The sequence below is a fragment of the Podarcis vaucheri genome (genome assembly GCF_965113315.1).
Source record: "Podarcis vaucheri genome assembly, chromosome: 8".
Lineage (NCBI taxonomy): Eukaryota > Metazoa > Chordata > Lepidosauria > Squamata > Lacertidae > Podarcis > Podarcis vaucheri.
Genome location: NC_138766.1, coordinates 75,873,980 through 75,894,754, shown reverse-complemented (window position 1 = coordinate 75,894,754; position 20,775 = coordinate 75,873,980). Strand labels below are relative to the sequence as shown.

The following is a 20,775-nucleotide window of genomic DNA, read 5'->3' as shown; positions in this document are numbered from 1 at the left end:
TTTACATCCCATATTTCCTCCAAAAACCTGATGGTTCTTCTCCTGCCCATTTAATCCTCACAATATCCCTGTGATGTATGTTAGGCTGAAATACAGTGTTTGACAGGTTTTAGTCTAACCCAGGGGTGTTCAAAGAAGGCCATATTTTATGAATCATAGAATCATAGATTTGGAAGAGACCACAAGGGCCATTGAGTCCAACCCCCTGCCAAGCAGGAAACACCATCAGAGCACTCCTGACATATGGTTGTCAAGCCTCTGCTTAAAGACCTGCAAAGAAGGAGACTCCACCACACTCCTTGGCAGCAAATTCCACTGTCGAACAGCTCTTACTGTCAGGAAGTTCTTCCTAATGTTTAGGTGGAATCTTCTTTCTTGTAGTTTGGATCCATTGCTCCGTGTCCGCTTCTCTGGAGCAGCAGAAAACAACCTTTCTCCCTCCTCTATGTGACATCCTTTTATATATTTGAACATGGCTATCATATCGCCCCTTAACCTCCTCTTCTCCAGGCTAAACATGCCCAGCTCCCTTAGCCGTTGATCATAAGGCATCGTTTCCAGGCCTTTGACCATTTTGGTTGCCCTCCTCTGGACACGTTCCAGTTTGTCAGTGTGAACATGCATGCAGGCCGACCAAAGTTGTTGACCTTTTTTTAGAACCATGGGGAGGAACTGCCTGTGGGTGCTGGGTTAAACCGACTGACGGGCCGGATTAAGCCCCCCAAACAGACTTTGGACGACATGCCTAGTCTAACCAGTTCACCACACTGTATCTCAATGATGGTGAGGATAATGGTGAGGGTAATGACTATCACTATGATCTGGGCTGCTCCTACTGTTTGGCATGGTGAGAAAGCTGCTTTAGGTAGCAGATCCTCAGGGATGGGGACAGCAGTGGCAGCTGCTCAGACTGTTCCTCTGGAGGTCTCCTAGCCAATCATCTATTTTGGATAATAGAGATGTGTGTCATGTGCCCTGCCCTCTATCCCCCTAAGGTCACCTGCTGCACATGAAGCCTCTGCCCCGTCACCAGTGTTCAGTTAAGATACACCTGTTAGTCTGGAATGGCAGTTCAGAGCCATTGAAGCAACAGTCAAGATATGTGCATGAGTTAATTTGGTTTGATCCTATTTACTTTGGAGTAAGTCTACTGTATTCATTGGGACTTATTCTTGATGTGTAACCTGTGAAAGGTCAACGAGTAAGAACATAAAAATAGTAGAAAAGCCCTGTTGGGTCAGGTCAAAGGCTCATCTAGTCCAGAATCCTATACCAGTTGCCAATAGAAAGCCAGCAAACAAGACCTGAATACAGCAGTTCTATACATTGTACAGTTTAATACTGAAACAGTGGAGACCATTTGGAATGAATGATTGATTGCAAAGAGCAAGTGAGAGTGCTGTCACTTGCTGTGTTCCAGCCTAAGAAGGGATTTAAAATAAATCTTCCTTGATAATATTTTATATGTTTTCCTAATCCTTTCTTCCTTACTTCTTTTATCTCTCTCTCTCTCTCTAGATACATAAACATATATATTTCTGAACTTTAAAAATATGATAAACAGGTTAAGACAAGGCCAGTATGATGATATTGTGTCTAACTGTGTGTTTGTTTCAAACCTGCAGCTATCTCTTGTGGCATTCCCAAAGCCCCAGTGAATGGTGGGATATTAACTACAGATTATTTGGTAGGCACACGGGTTACTTATTTTTGCAATGATGGGTACAGGCTATCATCCAAGGAACTTACTACAGCAGCATGTCAGCCAGATGGCACCTGGAGCAACCATAATAAAACACCTCGTTGCGTAGGTAAGGGCAATCTAGATGTACTTTTCCAGCTGAATTTCTTTTGCTATTTTGGTTGTCATCAGCTTTCATTTTCAAGCGAACAGTTGCTAGCCCAAAGCTGCCCAATAATTCCACAACCAGTGCACCTGCCATTGGGATTAGAATGCAAACTAGAATAAGCAAAAAAACTACTTGGTTAATGAAAATAGCAGAGCAACAGAAAGGTTTGGTAAACATTATGGGGTTATTTAGATCATAGTTGCAGGCATAGGTTCACGAGAGAGCATCAAAAGCTGTGAAATTCTTCAAGTGTTGGACATCTCCCTAAAGGCATGTATGGAGTAACACAAGGGAGGAAGGATATGTTGTGTTGAGTTAAATGAATTGACTCACGAGCCTCAATTTTTTAAATAGCTGTAAGTGACTGGTTATTTGCAAATATATCTTGATCTGCAGAGCTGTGTTGTTATTTTAAATCTGGCATAGCATTTACTCAGGATAAACGCACTATAAAAGAAAGATAGTATTGTGATTGTAAAGTTTTGTTACTAAGCTGAGAGTTCGAGTTTCCCCTCTCCCTCATACAACCAAATGATAATATCAAGGGAAATGACTTTTGTAAACCATAACATGATCCATTTCTGGAGCAGGGGTAGTTTTGCTAGAGGGGGAATGAAAGCACCAATTCTCATTGTGTCAGCAAAAGTTGAAGATGACTGAGGGGGTTGGGGGAAAATTCCCCTTAATCTAGAAGTGCTTTAAAACTGTGATACACAACCCATTAAATAATTTGTTTGCGTGTTGAGTCACAGTAGCCCCCCAATAATTCACACTTCACACATCAATTTTTTGTTTAAGGTTTTTGGCATAATTTTGGCCACAACTTTATTCAAATACAAAAATGTGAGTGGTTGCTTAGGCACTGGTTCCGACTATCTGTCCTTGCCCTCAGGGACAGTGCTGGCCTTCCGGATACCAGCGGAAGCCAGCGTGGGAAACAAGTATTGGGTGAGAAATAAAGCTGGGCACCAGACCATTACTTCTCACCCTCATGTTCCTGTGGGGCTTGCACGGCCCAAGTCCGACTCCGGGGACAAGGACGAAAGAATGGCAAGCCCCTGGATTTCCTTTAACGGAATTCCCATTCGCATCATTTGGAGGGGTAGGCACTTACCCCCCAAGCACCAATTTAACCAGTGCCTAACCGCCAACCTTACAAGTTGTGACGATTTGCTACGCAGTAGGCAAAAACCAAATGGCACCAGCCAATCAGCCAGATGGCAAAATTCCTACCAGGCCCTCGCACCAAGGCGAACGACCCCATGACAGGCATAGCAAGGTCAAGCAATCCTTCAATACCCCCCTTAAACAAGGGAGGGAGGGCGGGTGATCCGATGCAAAACGGCCAAGAGGCCGTGCCAACGTCTGGCCCCTGTATATATAGACTCTGACCCCTCCTCTGAATTGGCAACAATCAAAACACCCCAGCAACCCAGTTTAACCATTTAAATGGTCGGGATTCAACTAAATTTGCCTAGTCACTGGAGGGTGGCCTGTTCCCAACCGCAACACGTGCTCTCTGCTAGGGAGAACACGCTTTGAGCAGTAAAATAATACTCACTCTCCAGATCTAAGGAGAAAAAAATGAAATACAAGGTATTCATATTCATAAAATGAATATAGCTTGACTCCCCAAATTAAATATAGCCTGTAGATTATTGTGCAGCTGTTTAAATTGGCTGGGGCAACCTGGCCAGATGGATGGGACATGATGATGATGATGATGATGATGTTGTAAATGTATAAAACTTCATATTCACAAATTTACTCATTGGACTTCAAGACAAATTTTCCTCCCTCCTCTCTCTAGTTGTTACATGCCCAAGCATCAATTCTTTCTCCTTGGAACATGGAAGGTGGCGTATAGTGAATGGTTCTCACTATGAGTACAAAACAAAAGTTGTTTTCAGCTGTGATCCAGGATATCATGGTTTGGGACCAGAATCCATTGAATGTCTTGCCAATGGAACTTGGAGTTGGAGGAATGAGAGACCGTACTGCCAAAGTGAGTACCGGCCAAAATTGTCCGGCCCAAACCTATTAAATTCTCAATATTTCTGTAGACAAGTCCATCATGATGGCTTACTCACAAGATAGGTCTGCATCTGAAACAACTCATATTGATGCTGACTTATACTAATCACATTCAGGGGCAGCTTCATACATTTCAGAAAGCAAGGAGTGAGATTAAAGTGAGGGGGTGTTGGTAACTATTTATAAAACAGCCATAAAAGTCATTAATTTATTCTATGGCATTAGTATTATTTAACAATTTTTTGATAGTATGAACATTTTTTGTAATATAATGTTTTGGGTTTGTTATTTTGCAGTCATCTATCACTCTACATTCACCCTAAGATATAGCATTTTAATCACCTTCACTGAAAAATGAGCACTGAATGTTTACATGTGGATTTTGTGTGTGCAACATATTTCTCCTTCTTTTAACTTTTAAAGTTATTTCCTGTGGCGAGCTTCCTATACCTCCAAATGGGAATAAGATTGGAACTCAGATCACCTATGGCTCGACAGCTATCTTCACTTGTGACTTAGGATTCATGTTGGTGGGCTCAGCTGTAAGGGAATGTCTCTCTTCCGGACTATGGAGTGGAACTGAAACAAGATGCTTAGGTAAGGAATTAGTTTCCCTTTGTGCCAATTGTAAATTTACAGCCCTACTGTGTGGTCATGTGACCATATGTGCTGACCTGAGCATCCATTTCCTGTCAACAAATTTATTTCTGTTGCATTCAAGAGAAACTTTCCTTACTGAAATACCCTTCCCAATTGAGTTTAAGGCAGTGATAGCATTCTGAAGTTGCCATTATAGTTCCATTATCATTTATCATCACAATGGCAGAGTGCAAGGCAATGCAATGAAATGGCACATGGTAATATAACTTTACTTTTAGGATTTCAACCTGCAGGGGTAATGTTCATTCTTCCTTTGCTCAGCCTTCTGCCCCAACCTGTATGTTTTCATTTTTATTTATACTAGTAATTTAGTAATGGTTCTGTGGTTCCACTTTTCTTCCATGGTTAGCCTTCCAAAAACAAAATGGCAGAGCCACTTGAGCTAAAAGTATTTGGCAGAGATTAGCTTTCTACATGTGTGTAGATCTGAAGTGTTGACATAGGAACACTGCTACATCTCCAACTAGGGTCCATCCATATCACGTTTGCATGTATCTGTTGATAAATATGTTTCATCCCATTACAATAGTAATGTTTAAAGTGTGAACCTCCATCAAAATGTGTATTTAAGTACACACACACACACACACACACACACACACTAATATGTATTTTGAATGTATTTTCTCATAAAATACAACCCCCCTCTAAACATATTTTGTCTCAAAATATATGTTTTAAAAACCAATCTGGCAGTTCCTAACTCCCAAAAATGTAACACAAAATTCAGAGCAGTGCAAAAGCTGAAAGTTAACTGCCTTCTGCTTTGCACATTAACCCAGGAGGAATCAGGTCAGCTCATACTGGAACTGGGGAGGGGCGTGAGTTTTTTTCAAGCATCCCTACTGCCAGTCTCCAGGTGTTAACAAGTACCTGGAGTCTACGCAAGTACAAACAGTATATGGGGCCTGTGTACACAGAAAAAAATCAACTTGTGAAAAATAGCAGGAGTGGGTCGTTAGAGGATGGAGATTGTGTCCAGTCCACCCCCATTCTGAACATTGTTAAAGGGCTATTGTTTTAACAGATGTTCCATGGAGGACAGCTTAACTACTCCTCTTTGTCTTGCCGAGGGAATTCTTTGTCATAGGGAAATAAGCGAGGCTCTGACTGCTTGACAACTAGTTATATTTATTTCCCCTTAGACCTTAAAAGAAATGGTAAAGGAAACCAATTAGAAACTAAGAACTGCAAGAAACCACTACATGAGCAGAATCCAATTCTCCTGAACTTTTACCATAAACAATTACCGGCTTGCTCACTATAAGGTCACAGTTGTTTGATGCCTGTGCAGAACTGAATGTTTCCGCTTCCTGGGGAATCATTAGTCTGAAAGGATAAAAATAAAGGAATACAAACTTGTAAAAAAGCTTGGATTGTTGCTTTCTCATAGTTCTCAAATCAAATTATTTGACATTTAAAAGATACAGAAGCTTGCCAAGGGAGGTGGCATTTCCAATTTATCGTTTAATGTACCATTTTTGTACTTTTCCCCATGGAAAACCTAGAGATTAGAAATAAAACATGGAAATATTAACAGTTACTAGGCGTTAAGTAAATTAAAGAAATCGTGGCTAATATGCAGCCCTCCTGGCTTATAAAATCTAGCAGAGGGGAGTTGATTGGTTGGGTCCAGAGTGTGGTTAACACTTCATTGCATAAAGAGGTGGTCCCTGTTGCCTTGAAAGAGTGATAGAGTGATGACTCCTAAAGAACCATCCATGGACCCTTTGGACTGGAATCAATTGGGGAAGATGATGGAGACAGTTGAGGAGGGGCAACTGCAAACATTATTGAATGACATGGATTATTTAGACCCATTCCAATCTGAATCCAGGCCTGGCCATAGGACTGAGTCAGCTTGAGTCACCCTGGTGAATGACCTTTCCAGACAGTGAGACAAGGGGAGTATGACCTTTCCACTCCTCAGTTTCTCTGCAGCTTTCAATACCATTGGCCATGGCATTTTCCTGGACCGGCTTTGTGCAGTAGGAATTGGGGGCACTGTGCTACAATGGTCCTTGTCCTACCTACAGGACCGAGTACATCGAATAGCATTGAGAGAGTGCTTCTCAAGCCACGGTTGTGCAGTAGGATGCCACAGGGCACTATTTTGTTCCCAGTGCTATTTAATATCTATGCAAAGTCACTGACAGTGGTCATTGGGTGTTTGGGAGCAAGGTGCCTTCAGCATGATGATGATGCTTAGCTCTGTTTCTCCATAAAATATCAGTCAGGAGAACTGTTTCTCGCAGATCCATTTCAGCATGGACCCATGACAATAGATTGAAGACATGTTTGTATAACAATAAAATTATGCAAAACAGCATATGGTCAATTACCTTAAATGATAACATATTTAGTGTAGCATAGTGAGCGTCTCCATCCCCATCATTATGCCCGGACACTGAGGTCCAGTGCTGAGGGCCTTCTGGTGGTTCCCTCCCTGCAAAAAGCCAAGTTACAGGGAACCAGGCAGAGGGCCTTCTCGGTAGTGGCACCCACCCTGTGGAACGCCCTCCCACCAGATGTCAAAGAGAAAAACAACCACCAGATTTTTAGAAGACATCTGAAGGCAGCCCTGTTTAGGGAAGCTTTTAATATTCTTTTGGAAGCTGCCCAGAGTGGCTGGGGAAACCCAGCCAGATGGGCGGGGTATAAATAAATTATTATTATTATTATTATTATTATTATTATTATTATTCTGTTGGAAGCCACCCAGAGTGGCTGGGAAAACCCAGCCAGATGGGCGGGGTATAAATAATACATCATCGTTATTATTATTATTATTATTATTATTATTATTATTATTATTATTAGCTTTGGTGGCCCAGAGCATGTCATCTGATTTGGGTTGCTCAACAGACTAGCCTAGGTGGTTCTCGTGAATTAATTTATTGAGATAGAACATTTACCAAGCAGCACATTCAACAGCCAAAGACGAAAGCTTTCACCAACACAGTTAGCATCCAACCCCCATGTCTGTTATTCCACTTTTGGGGGGATTATGCTGCCCTTGGCTCATCCAGCTGAGCCTGGAATGAACAAGTTACATGGACACCTTTGGCAGAACTTGATTGGGGACTTGAGCTGTGAACCAGCAAGCTGCACTGGATTTCCACCATATTCTAACTCACTCATCTTGAGGGATCTTTGTTTAGGACTGTCCCTTAAGTGCTTTTAAGCATCTTGACATGTTTAGTACCCCAAAAATCAATTAATAGAAAGGAATCTTGATTATGGATTAAACAGAAGGAATATAGTGGCATATAGGTCCCATTCCAGAATGTTGTATGTTATCAGAAGTGGCATGTTTGTAACAAAGCAGCCAAAAGATAAAGAAAAAGTTAATTCATATGTTTGGTTTTGATAATACTGAATGAAGCAATTTGTTCTTTTCTATGGAATATTGGGAAGGGGGACTTAGTCAGAAACATAATGTAAGAGCTGGGGGGGATCATTGTGAAGTAAAGGAGCATGGAAAAAGTTACTGTCCTACAAAGAAATGATCAAGAGTGATTATATTTTAAATTGAACCGTAGTTGAATAACTTTTCTTCTTCTTCCCAAATGGCCAGATAGATTGGTTTCGAACTTTGGAAAAGAGAATGCTTTTGCTCCCTCTCCTTCATCTGGGCCAGAGCACTGAAATGGTTTAAAATGGAAGCACCATAAGACCATTAACAACAAAAGGAGCCGTAAAATGTATAGCGTGCAGCAAGGTTTTTACAGTGGCAGGTGTTCTCCCATTCTTGACAGTGTCAAATAGGCACTCTTGAAATTCTTTTCATCACAGACATTTTAGAAGCAAAAAAGGGAAAGGGAGGGGGGAGTCTACTCCGACTCATTGAAACTGAAGGGGAATTAAACAAGCCATGCTGGAATGGCTATGCAGTAAACAGTCACCAATTATTTGTAATAATAGCACTATTGCCATTGTTTGAAGCCCTTGTGCACCTCCTTTTTCATGGCATAACGAGACCGCCATTCTCCAAGATGTGCAGACAAAAAAAGAGTGGTTTCCTTGGTGATGGAAAGGACTATAAATGAGAGCTCTCACAATATCCCTTCCCTTTCAGCAATGCATCCCTTCACACTTCCACAGTTCATATATTACTGTCTTCAGATGGAGAATATTTACCTCCATCACCATTCATTTTTATGCGTGATATGCAACTATGTTTTATTCAGTGGGCTTATTGAAATGAATGGACCTAACTTAGTCATAGTCATTAATTTAAGTGGGTCTACTCTCGGTAAAATTTAGTTGACTACCACTGCACATCTGTTTAATTATGAGGAGAATGGCATTTTTCAAATATATACAGTCTATAAGTGAGTGTGTGTGTGTGTGTGTGTGTGTGTGTGTGTGTGTGGATGCTTCAGGGCAGATTGAGTCTGTATAATTGGGAACTCTCTGAAATAGCATTAACGAGCTTTGGTTTTGTACAGCAGGTTACACATAAGTAGATATGTTCCCAAATTTGCACAGAAATAAATTTCTATGGAACCCACTTTTTCATATAAGAATGTACAGAATGTATTCACTTCACAAAATGACAGGTGATTATTATACAAGGTATGCATTTAAATAAAACCAGCCATCATTTGGCATTGTGTGGTTGATTTATCAATTAACACCTGCACTATGCTCTGACGGGGTGGAGCGGGAATTTAATCCTCCCTCAGGTGGTCTCGAACTTCTATTCAGAACTTTGTAAACATTATTTCAGCAAAATAATAATATCCATTATATCTGGACAAATAAGATGGTATCCAACTAAACAGACCCGCTATCATAAAGTATTTTGCCTGTAGGAAGGATTTCCCCCTCCATCTTCTCTACCCATGTCCTCTTAAATCTGTTCTGGCTTTCCCAACCCTTTGGAGCAGATTTGGGGAGGGTACACAGGGAGAGGAGAGGAGAGGAAAGGAAGGGGCGTTCCATTGGACAAGTGGAAATCCTTGCACTAGCAGACCTATTCAGTTGCATACCATTTACAATTTTGTTGTTTAGTCGCTTAGTCGTGTCCGACTCTTTCTGACCCCATGGACCAAAGCACGCCAGGCACTCCTGCCTTCCACTGCCTCCCACAGCTTGATCAAACTCATGCTGGTAGCTTTGAGAACACTGTCCAACCATCTCGTCCTATGTCGTCCCCTTCTCCTTGTGCCCTCCATCTTTCCCAACATCAGGGTCTTTTCCAGGGAGTTTTCTCTTCTCATGAGGTGGCCAAAGTATTGGAGCTTCAGCTTCAGGATCTGTCCTTCATTAATTTAATGTATTTACAGCCCACCTTTCTCTCAAATTGGGATTTAAGGTGGCTTACAACATTTAAAATCGTCATTATGAAATGCAGAGCAATAAAACTGACTAATTGAAAACAATAGTTAAAATACACACTTAAAACCAGAACGAAAATACAGTTCGCCTCAATAGCAGCCCACTGGTGAGTCTTATCTGCATCTTAGTTTTCAAATTCCCATCTAAATAAGAAGTTCTTAGCCTGCCAGCAGAAGGATATGGGAGGGGATTCCCCAATTATTTTAGTTATATGTACACTGCTTAGTTTTTTTTTTTATTAAGCAGTTTTATATCCCATGATTCCCTGGTGTTTTATTGGGCAACTTGCATGGGAATTACACCATTTAGCCCTAACAATGACATTATGAAGCATTTCAGACTGAGACAGAGCAACTGGCCTAAGGTTACCCAGGCTTATTCATGGCCAAGCAGGGATTTGAAGCTATTTATTTAAATCAAGCACTCTAGCCACTGTACTATGTTGGCTGTGGCTATTTTTATTCAAGACCATACTTCAAATCTCCCTTCTTCATTAAAGACAGTTGGCCATTCACTACTTCTTGGGCTAACCTACCAACAGGGTTGTGGTAAGTTTTATGTGCAGAAGTGTTATGTGTTGTATCCGGTATTGCATGAAGGAAATGCAATGGTGAAATATAAATATAAATATTAGAACTAAAATACAAACAGTAATGGCAGACAAGACATAAAAGCTTTGTTCCTGTTTGTAAACCACCATAATTGTATCTTTTTGTAGCGGGACACTGTGGTATTCCAGACCTTATAGTCAATGGCCAAGTAATTGGAGAGAATTATGGTTACAGAGACACTGTCGTATATCAGTGCAGTCCTGGCTTTCGACTCATCGGCTCTTCTGTGCGAATATGCCAGCAGGATCACAACTGGTCTGGTCAGCTTCCATCCTGTGTGCGTAAGTAAGCATGGCAGAGGTTATAGTGTGCTTGCATAATTAAAATCCCCCCCCCCCATCTGATGGGGCTAAAATGAGCAGCTTTCATACTGCCTGCGAGGCTATTGAAACACGAAGTTGTTTCTAATAAAGAATAAATGAATTATATCATTGGAAGGGAAATGTCACATAGCATCTGGTCCAGAGATATCTCATCATTTTGGGGCTAAGGTCTATCATTGCTCTTGGTCAACCCTTCAGAGATTTCATGCCAGTAGTGGCTGTGGCTAAAAGTAGGTGAGGCCACCCCACACTTGCAGGCCGCATACCCTCCCAGGATACACACTTTCTAACACACACACACATACAAAGGGACATTCACACACATCCAGCTGATCCATGCAGATGATCTTAGGATGGTTGTTATCACAACAATTGTCCAGTTTTCAGTCTGATAATCAGGGAACTAGCAGTTTGCATCCCTATCAAACTTTTCCATCCACCCCAGTGATGTATTTCTCTTTTTCTTTTTTGCTGCTGCTGCCAAAATAGACAATCTTGTGCAGTGTTTGTGTGTGTGAGAGAGAGGGGGGGCGGGAGAGAGAGAGAATTTTTACTGGGGTGCAGATCAGGCCCTGGCATGGCAGTCATCCCTGGTCTAGCCCAACCCTATGTTCAATGCAGGATGCAAGTACATAATCTTTGGCAAATGTCTGACCAATTTAAACAGGCAAAGGAAAGCCCACCACCTCCAGAGGCAGTCTGCTCCACAGCTCTTAACAATGAAAATGTTCCTCCTGATTTTTATCTGAAATATATTCCCTGCAATTTCCATCCACGGCTGAACTCCTTCTTCATCTGTAAACTAAATTGTAGTGGGGATGAAAACAGCCATTTCCCCATCTCAGTTATTTTAGAAAACGGCATTATTTTGAAAATATTACCTTCAATAAATAACTAATCCTGTTATCCCCCACACACGAGACTTAGAATAGGCTGAACTATTTCTTTTATATTGGTCAAAAGTTAAGGAACATAATCTACACTTCTGCAGGTGGTGATGGTTATAGTTATTATTACAGTGCCATCAATGTACATGGTGCTTTACAGGGTTTCATAAGCAAAAGCAGAGAGGACTCTGGCCCAAAACAGCTTGCAATCTATAGTTGGCAATGGGAAGACAGCAGAAGATGTGGAGGGAGAATAACTGAAGGAAAGAGTGAATGGGAACAAATTCTGTGAAACATTTTTATTTCTATTTTCCAAATCCGCAGCATGGAATGATACTGAAGTGTGTGAAAAACAGTAAATGCCATGTTCTGTCCAGGTTAGGATGTCATGTTAAAGTATGGTTTAGCACTACAAAAACAAGCCTTTGTCGTCAGGCAGAAATTATTTCATCGACATTCTAGAATGAGACACAAATATATTGCTGTGTTTACATCCAGGACAGAACTCACAATAAATAGCCCTAGGTCATGTGCAGCAGCACCAGAGATGGCTTCCTTCAACAACAACAGAAGGACTGCTTGACTGAACAAAGTAGAGTTTTCTGCCATGCAGGTTTTTCATGAAAGGGTTGGAATAAAGGTTAAAATAATGGGGTATGTCCCAGGAGAGATAGTAACCACCACTCATTGCCTTATAATAAATATCTGGAAGCTCTGCAGTATATTGCAGTATGTCAATGAAAACAGAAATAAAAATTCTGATCCCTGTAGCAGTTTCTGATTATTATTTTTTACCTATATTTAAGTACCAGGTGCAATTGCATTATAGTTTTTCTTTTCTTTTCATAATAACATTGTGTTCAGATGTATAGCCAGATCCATTAAGCACTACATTGTGAAGTGAAAACAGATACTTAAGGTACAGTCCTATACCTTCTTTCCTGGGGTAAAAATCCCATGGATCTCAGCAATGCTGAGTGAGTAGGCACTTACACGATTGCACTGAAAGCCAGCAAAAGCTTTTTGTAGATCAGAACACTTTGGAACCTCCTGCCTCAACTGGTATGTGATTGGTTGCGTGTTGAGTTCCACAGTGCCACCCCCCAAATAATTACACACTTCACACATCAATTTTGTTTAAGGTTTTTGGCATAATTTTGGCCACAACTTTATTCAAATACAAAAAATGTGAGTGGTTGCTTAGGCATTGGTGACTATCTGTCCTTGCCCCCACAGGACAGAGCTGGCACTTCCGGACTCCACCGGAAGCCAGCGTGGGAAACAAGTATTGGGTGAGAAATGAGGCTGGGAATCAATCCAACACTTCTCACCCTCATGTTCCGGTGGGGCTTGCACGGCCCAAGCCCGGCTCCACGGACAGGACGAAAGAATGGCAAGCCCCTGGATTCCTTTAACGGAATTCCCTTTCCGCATCATTTGGAGGGGTAGGCACTTACCCCTCCAAGCACCAATTAACCAATGCCTAACCGCCAACCTTACAAGTTGTGACGATTTGCTACGCAGTAGGCAAAAACCAAATGGCACCAGCCAATCAGCCAGATGGCAAAATTCCTACCGTGCCCCCGCACCAAGGCGAACGACACCATGACAGGCATAGCAAGGTCAAGCGATCAGCTTAAATAAAAAACCCCCCTATTAAAGGGAGGGAGGGCGGGTGATCCGATGCAAAACGGCCAAGAGGACGTCCCTACATCTGGCCCTTCTATTTATAACTTCTGACTCCTCCTCCAAATTGGTAACAATCATATTTCCCCAGCAACCCGATTAACCCTAAAGGCCAGGGTTGCAGATTAATTTGCCTAGTCATGGCTGGGCGGCCTGTTCCCCAACCGCAACACGGGCTCTCTGTTAGGGAGAACACGCTTTACAGATAGGTAGCCGTGTTGGTCTGCCATAGTCAAAATAAAAAAAATTCCTTCCAGTATGTGATTGGTTTCTTTTGGGATACCTTCTCTTACAGAAGGTGGTCATTTGCACTTTCCCAAAGATTTCAAAAGTAAGGAGGCAAGAAAATATTCAAAATAATTGTATCTGCTTGGTGGTGCAGCAGTAAAACTGCTAGCACATTTGCAAAACTAAGCAGGGTCCAGTAAGGTTTCAAATTGGATGGGGTTTGGACTAGATGCCCATTGAGGTTCTGTCCAACTCTACTAATCTGTAATTGTTTTAAAGTCTTCATTATACGTTACAGTGAAAAGTGATAACGATATGCTTTCTCTTTCACTCGCTTCTGATGTTAGCTGTTAGCTGTGGTCATCCTGGTAGTCCAATTTATGGAAGAACAAGTGGGAATGGTTTCAACTTCAATGATGTTGTGACATTCTCCTGTAACACTGGTTATGTTATGCAAGGACCAACAAAAGCCCAATGTCAGGCAAATAGACAATGGAGTCATCCACCACCCATATGCAAAGGTAAGGCTGAAAAAAAATGTAAAAATGGGAAGGGATGTTGGCTTGTTTTGCACACAAGGATGATGTCCAAGTCTGTGTCTGTATTATGCACCATTGGGGGGGGGTGTGATTTGAGATGGACAGAAAGCCTTTTAGGGTTTAAAATACTTTTCTCAGCTTCAAATATAACATAATTCCCAAAAGATCCTATTTTTGTCCATCAGACAGGCCCTGTAGCTGAGTTTTAAGGCGGCACAGAATGTAAAGCTATTTAAATGGTATTTTCATTCATTTTACCTTATCTCAAAAAGAAGGGCGATTTTGTTTCACCTTTTCTTCTGGGAGCTATAGCTGAAATGCCAAGCCCTTCAGAAAGTTTATCTTACAGGTGCTTTATTTGTTTGACCTCATCTAACTCATAGGGTTTTGGTTTACCTAGCAATGATTACTTATTTTGGTGCAATGGACAATAGCATATAATATTATAAACATTTTTGCCCTAAGTGGTCAGAGGCACAAGGTGTGTGCTGATTTGACTGCACATGCTTTTGGAATGCTTAGATAGGCTTGAAATTTTTTGCCATATTTCTAAAGTAGGTTTGGACAACCTAGTTGATAATGAGCATCAAATCCATATCCTTTGGAGTTGTTTTTCCCCCAAGGGAAAAAAACAAAAGCCGTGTTCTCACTTTGAAAACTATGACATTTACATCGATTAATGTTAAAATTAATCAAGGCTTGCTGTTGCCTGGTAGAAACTGGTAAACTTTTCAACTAACTGCAAGCTTGCAAGTTGTTTCATATCAAGTTAAACTAATGTATCCCCTCTAGTAAGTTCCTGTCACAGGGACAGGAAAAAACATGGCAGCATTCATAATGAGAAAAATTACTCATTGAACTACACCCCCCCAAAGAAAATCATGCTCAAGGCTGTGGTGTAACCCACCGTTTTGCTCCATTTATCTTTTATAGCATTCTAGTTGTTTCTGACACACATATTTATTTTCCTTGATTTTCATTTCCTCATTTCTCCCCCTTTTCAGTTTATAAATAATATCATATCCCCACCCCATAAGCTGAAGAACTGATAGATAGTCCATTGGACGCAGCTCACTGATTAAGTGCTGTGTTTTAGAGCCAAACAACATCCCACAAAACGTACACATTTTACCATAATTTCCTGAGGTGGACGAAAATCCTGCCACTACTTGAGTTTGTGATGACCTTCAGGGCCACCTTGGATATGAGGTGGATATTTGGGTCTACCACTTGTGCTGATTGGTTATTTATTAGGAGTTGAGGTTGTGTGGCAACATGAATGTTACAATTATGTTGTTGGGAGTGTGTGGATGGAAGCATACCTTCTAGAGCTGTTGTTCTGCCAGTGAGTCTTGGGGAGGACCGCTCCCCCTGCAAGCCCATTCTCCACCTTGGGCCTGGGGGCGGCCCCCATACTCACCACCGCCACAACTCTAAGGACACTGTTGCTGTGGCAGCAAATGTTTAAGTGTGTTATATATTTTAAAATGTTTTAAAGGTGTTTTTACTTTTTATTTTGTTGTACCACCAGAAACGGTGGTTTTTTATCCATGTATTTTTATTTTGTTTTGTTTTATTTTGGGTTGGGGTGGGATGGTTTGTTGAGTGGGGTGGGGATTGGTTTTGTTTCGGTGTATTTTTTGTTTGCTTTTATATTCTGTAAATGGAGGCGAGTATGAGGCTTGGGATTCCTACTGTGGAGGGGCGAGGGAGGTATGGCGGTGGGGGCAGATGGCATAGGCGAAGGGGATCGAGATACGGATATGCTCGTACCCCTTCCAATCTGCGCCCCATCCCGAGAGACGAGGGTAGGGTGAGAAAGGATTACTCACCTCCGTCACTGGTGTTGTGCAATGCCAGGTCTATAGGCAACAAAACCGCCACCCTGCGAGATTTCATCATCTCGCAGGGGGTCGACCTGGCTTGTGTGACGGAGACCTGGGTGCACGAAGGGGTAACTGTTACCTTACGAGAGATGGCGCCCCCGGGTTTCTCCGTCCTCCACCAGTCACGGACTGTGGGCCGGGGGGGAGGGGTGGCATTATTAATCCGGGAAGATTGTTCTTTCAGGGCTCTACCACCGCCATCGATCCCCGGCATTGAATGTGTTGGCCTAGTGTGGGGCTCCGAGGTGAGCTTGGCTGTCTGGCTGGTGTACCGGCCACCTAGCGCACCAGCAGCCACCCTGTCAGGCCTGCTGGAGGCGGTGGCCGGCTGGGCCTTGGAGTTCCCTAACCTATTGGTATTGGGGGACTTCAACATCCATGCTGATGCCACTCCCTCCTCACAGGCTCTGGACCTGGTGTCTTCCATGGCGACACTAGGGCTCTCCCAGTTTGTTTCGGGCCCCACACATCAAGCAGGCCACACTCTGGATCTGATCTTTGGCGTTGGTATAGATGTGATCATGTTTCCTTCGATGAAGGTGCCATGGTCTGATCACTATGCTATGAAAGCCAGGATTGATGTTCCACCCCCACCCTGCTTAGGTGGTGAGCCGATTTGGGCTCGCCCGCGGAGGCTGATGGACCCTGATAGATTCCGCCAAGCCTTGCGGGACCTTTCTCCCCCTGGCGACTCATTGACTGAGCTTGTTGAGGGCTGGAATACCCAGCTCCTGGCAGCCATCAATGAGATCGCACCTAAGCGCCCTCTGCGACCCCGCAGAAACCGGGCTCCCTGGTTTACTGAGGAGCTCCGGAAAATGAAGCGGGACCTCAGACGGCTAGAGCGAGTATGGCGGGGTGCCCGTGATGGAGCCTCAAGAACATCTTATAGGGTTTTTATGAAAACCTACGAGATGGCAGTGAAGGCCGCTAAGAAGTCCTACTTCTCGGCCTCCATTGCATCCGCTAGCTCTCGCCCGGCACAATTATTTAGTATAATTCGGTCTTTAACGTCCCTCGAAGGACAGCCAAATTTAAATAACAATTCGACACACAGCTGTGAGGCATTTGCGAGCTTTTTTGCGGAGAAGGTCCTGTCGCTCCGCCATGACCTCCCTGCCAATTTGGATACAATAAAGGAACTGGAGGCCCCTCGACTGTCCTCGGGTCCAGTACTGGACCACTTTGACCGGATATCCCCAGCCGATGTGGACAGACTCCTCCGAGCTGGAAAGCCCACCACTTGCCCTCTCGACCCGTGCCCGTCTTGGCTGATTAGAGCATGTCCAGACGAGGTGCGGGCCCCCCTGGGGGATATCATCAATTTGTCCCTTGGCACCGGGACATTCCCAGGGGAACTGAAGGAGGCAGTGGTGCGTCCGCTCTTAAAGAAAACATCATTAGATCCCTTAGATCTATCCAATTACCGCCCAGTTTCGAATCTTCCATTCCTGGGTAAGGTGATTGAGAGAGCGGTTGCTGAACAGCTTGGTAGGTTTCTGGATGAAACATCGGCTCTGGATCCATTCCAGTCCGGCTTCCGCGCTGGTCATGGGACCGAGACGGCTCTGGTCGCCCTAACAGATGATCTTCGTAGACAGCTGGATCGAGGCGGGTCGGGGCTGCTGATTCTTCTAGATCTGTCAGCAGCTTTCGACATGGTTGATCACAAACTTCTGGACCACCGCCTCGCCGACGTGGGGATCCAGGGCACAGTCCTTCAATGGCTGCGCTCGTTTCTCTCTGGTCGGGGACAGAGGGTGGCGCTTGGGGGGGAACTGTCATCCCGCCACTCCTTGGTGTGTGGAGTGCCTCAGGGTGCGATTCTCTCCCCGATGCTTTTTAACATCTTTATGCGCCCCCTCGCCCAGCTTGTCCGGAGTTTTGGGCTGGGCTGCCATCAGTATGCTGATGACACCCAACTCTATCTGTTGATGGATGGCCATCCTGACTCGGCCCCAGACACACTGATCAGATGCTTGGAAGCTGTGGCTGGATGGTTACGTGGGAGCCGGTTGAAGTTAAATCCTTCGAAGACAGAGGTCCTCTGGCTGGGACGGGACGATATGGGATTGAGGGGGCAACTCCCATCTCTTGCGGGGGTGCAATTAGTGCCAGCACCGTCCGTCAAGAGTTTGGGTGTAATCTTCGATACCTCCCTCTCTATGGAGGCGCAGATTACAGCTATAACAAAGGCGGCATTTTTTCATCTCCGCCAAGCTAAGCAGTTGGCCCCTTACCTCTCTCGCCCTGACCTAGCCACTGTGATCCATGCGACGGTCACCTCCAGACTGGATTATTGTAACTCGCTCTATGTGGGGCTGCCCTTGAGACTGACCCAGAAACTCCAGCGGGTGCAGAATGCCGCAGCGAGACTCCTTACGGGGTCCTCGCTGCGAGATCACATTCATCCGGTGCTATACCAGCTGCACTGGCTCCCGGGGGAGTACAGGATCAGGTTTAAGGTGCTGGTTTTAACCTTCAAAGCCCTATACGGCCTAGGACCCTCGTATCTACGGGACCGCCTCTCCTGGTATGCCCCACAGAGGAACTTACGGTCCTCAAATAAAAACATCTTGAAGGTCCCAGGCCTCAGAGAGGTTAGGCTGGCCTCAACTAGAGCCAGGGCTTTTTCGGCTGCAGCTCCAACCTGGTGGAACGCTCTGTCACAAGAGACAAGGGCCCTGCAGGACTTGACATCTTTCCGCAGGGCCTGCAAGACAGAGCTGTTCCACCAGGCCTTTGGTTAGGGCACAGCCTGACTCCCTCCTTTGGCAATCTTTACAATACTTTAGTTTATGGTTGCCATCAATTCTGATTTTAATTAATTCTTATGATGTTTTTATAATGTTGCACTATTTTAGTGTTGTTAGCCGCCCTGAGCCCGGCTTCGGTTGGGGAGGGCGGGATATAAATAAAATTTATTATTATTATTATTATTATTATTAGAGCAGTGGTTTTCAACCAGTGTGTCATGGCACCCTGGGGTGCCTTGAATGATGGTCGGGGTGCCGCGGGTAACACTGGCCTCTGTCCCTCCTTCCTCCCCTCTCTCCTCTGATGTCCTCTCATGTCTCTGCCTCCCAAGGCTTGCACAGCTGTTTGTTACAGCAGCCCTGGCTTCAAGCTCCGCAGGCGAATGGTGCCTCTGAAGGTGGTCAGGGGGGCTGGTTGACAGGAGCTGAGGCAGAAATGGAGTAAGCAAGCAAGCAAGCATGCAGGAGAGGGAGCCCTGCCAGCCCATCTGCCAGCCCTTGCTGTTGGGAATGTACAGACAAGTCCCAGGCCTCTGTGGGGCAGTGTGAGGAGGCACCTCTCTTTGGGGTGGGGGGTGGCAGCTCAGAGACTAGGGGTGGAAGCAGTGGCTGCCCAGAGGACTCCCAAGGAGAGGGGAGAGGAGAGGATGCTGAGGGCACACTCCACAAAGGAGGGTGTTCGAAAAAGGGTGAGAGGCTGCTAGCTCTACAGGCAAGGGGTGACATAACTGGGTGCCGCAGACATCTGATGGGAGGGCATTCCACAGGGCGGGCGCCACTACTGAGAAGGCCCTCTGTCTGGTTTATGCCTGGCAGCGATTCTTTGTATGTGGTTATTATTTTTTTAACCATGGATTGAGAGTTGGCAAACTATACCAAAAATAGCTACCATAAAGTGAGGGCAGCATTCTGCCTATGCCTATTTTTTAACTGATTTAAAGAATAGCTTTGTGCAAATTGCTGCTTACACTGTTATTCATTTTATTCTCTGCATAGTATTTTTCACCTGAAGACCTGTGGGAAACGTGCACATTTTAAAAATGTAAAATTCACACATAATAAGGGTTTTTTTTGGGGGGGGATCTTGTTTGTTTGTTTATAATCAAGCAGTATATCCATTTTATGAAGTAAATAAATGAAATGTTTACCGTTTTCTGTTTAGTGGTCAACTGTTCTGATCCAGGAATCCCTGCAAATTCCATACGAGAAAGTAAAATTGAACATGGGAATTTCACCTATGGCACAGTTGTCTTTTATGATTGTAACCCTGGATATTTTTTATTTGGATCTTCAGTTTTAGTCTGCCAGCCAAATGGTCACTGGGATAAACCTTTGCCAGAATGCATTAGTAAGTATCTTAGAATAAATATCATTATTCATTGTAGATTATTATTAGTATACTGCAGCCTTAGTTACCTTTCTGAAGTTTGTTTGCTTATTATTGTTTTCTTTGCAAATTCATTGTATATACACATTATTTCTGAGCATATCCACAGCCAATTTCCTTTTACAGTGAACATGAAAGGTCATCGGTTTTGAATAAAAGGTGTCTAATTATTGTCTGTGTTCTTGAAATTTGTTGTTTGTTTATTTCACATTACTGCATAGTTTTCTTATCCATTCCTTAAATGATTATATTTTCCATTCTCTGTTTACGCAGTCCAATACAATATTTGCTGCTCAAATCTATTTTATTTACTCTATTTTATTTGACAAGATTTACCACTTAGTCTACAAAAACTTCCAAGTGGTTTATATAAAACAATATAAAAATAGTCATTAAAATATGAATAGAATTAAGCATTAAAATATATTGACATAAAATTTATCAATATAAAAATAGAAATGAGTTTTAAAACAATTATACATACCAATATTACATTTTAAAATTGCATTATTGGGTGGGCTTTACTGGAGGGAGGAGAAGAGTTTTTAGCCAAAAATAACACAGTGAAGGACCCTACATAATGAT

At 43.3% G+C, this 20,775-nt stretch overlaps 1 protein-coding gene across 4 annotated transcripts in view; it reads left to right on the top strand.

Moving 5' to 3' along the window:
- The window catches only part of CSMD3 (CUB and Sushi multiple domains 3), a 603,606-nt gene that overhangs the window by 518,534 nt on the left and 64,297 nt on the right, over positions 1-20,775 (top strand). For all 4 annotated transcript variants that reach the window (XM_082235380.1, XM_082235382.1, XM_082235381.1 and 1 more), the window contains 6 exons: positions 1,626-1,811; positions 3,661-3,855; positions 4,308-4,481; positions 10,606-10,779; positions 13,970-14,143; positions 19,966-20,151. In XM_082235380.1, the coding sequence (XP_082091506.1) occupies positions 1,626-1,811; positions 3,661-3,855; positions 4,308-4,481; positions 10,606-10,779; positions 13,970-14,143; positions 19,966-20,151 (1,089 nt within the window). The remainder of the gene's footprint in view (positions 1-1,625; positions 1,812-3,660; positions 3,856-4,307; positions 4,482-10,605; positions 10,780-13,969; positions 14,144-19,965; positions 20,152-20,775) is intronic.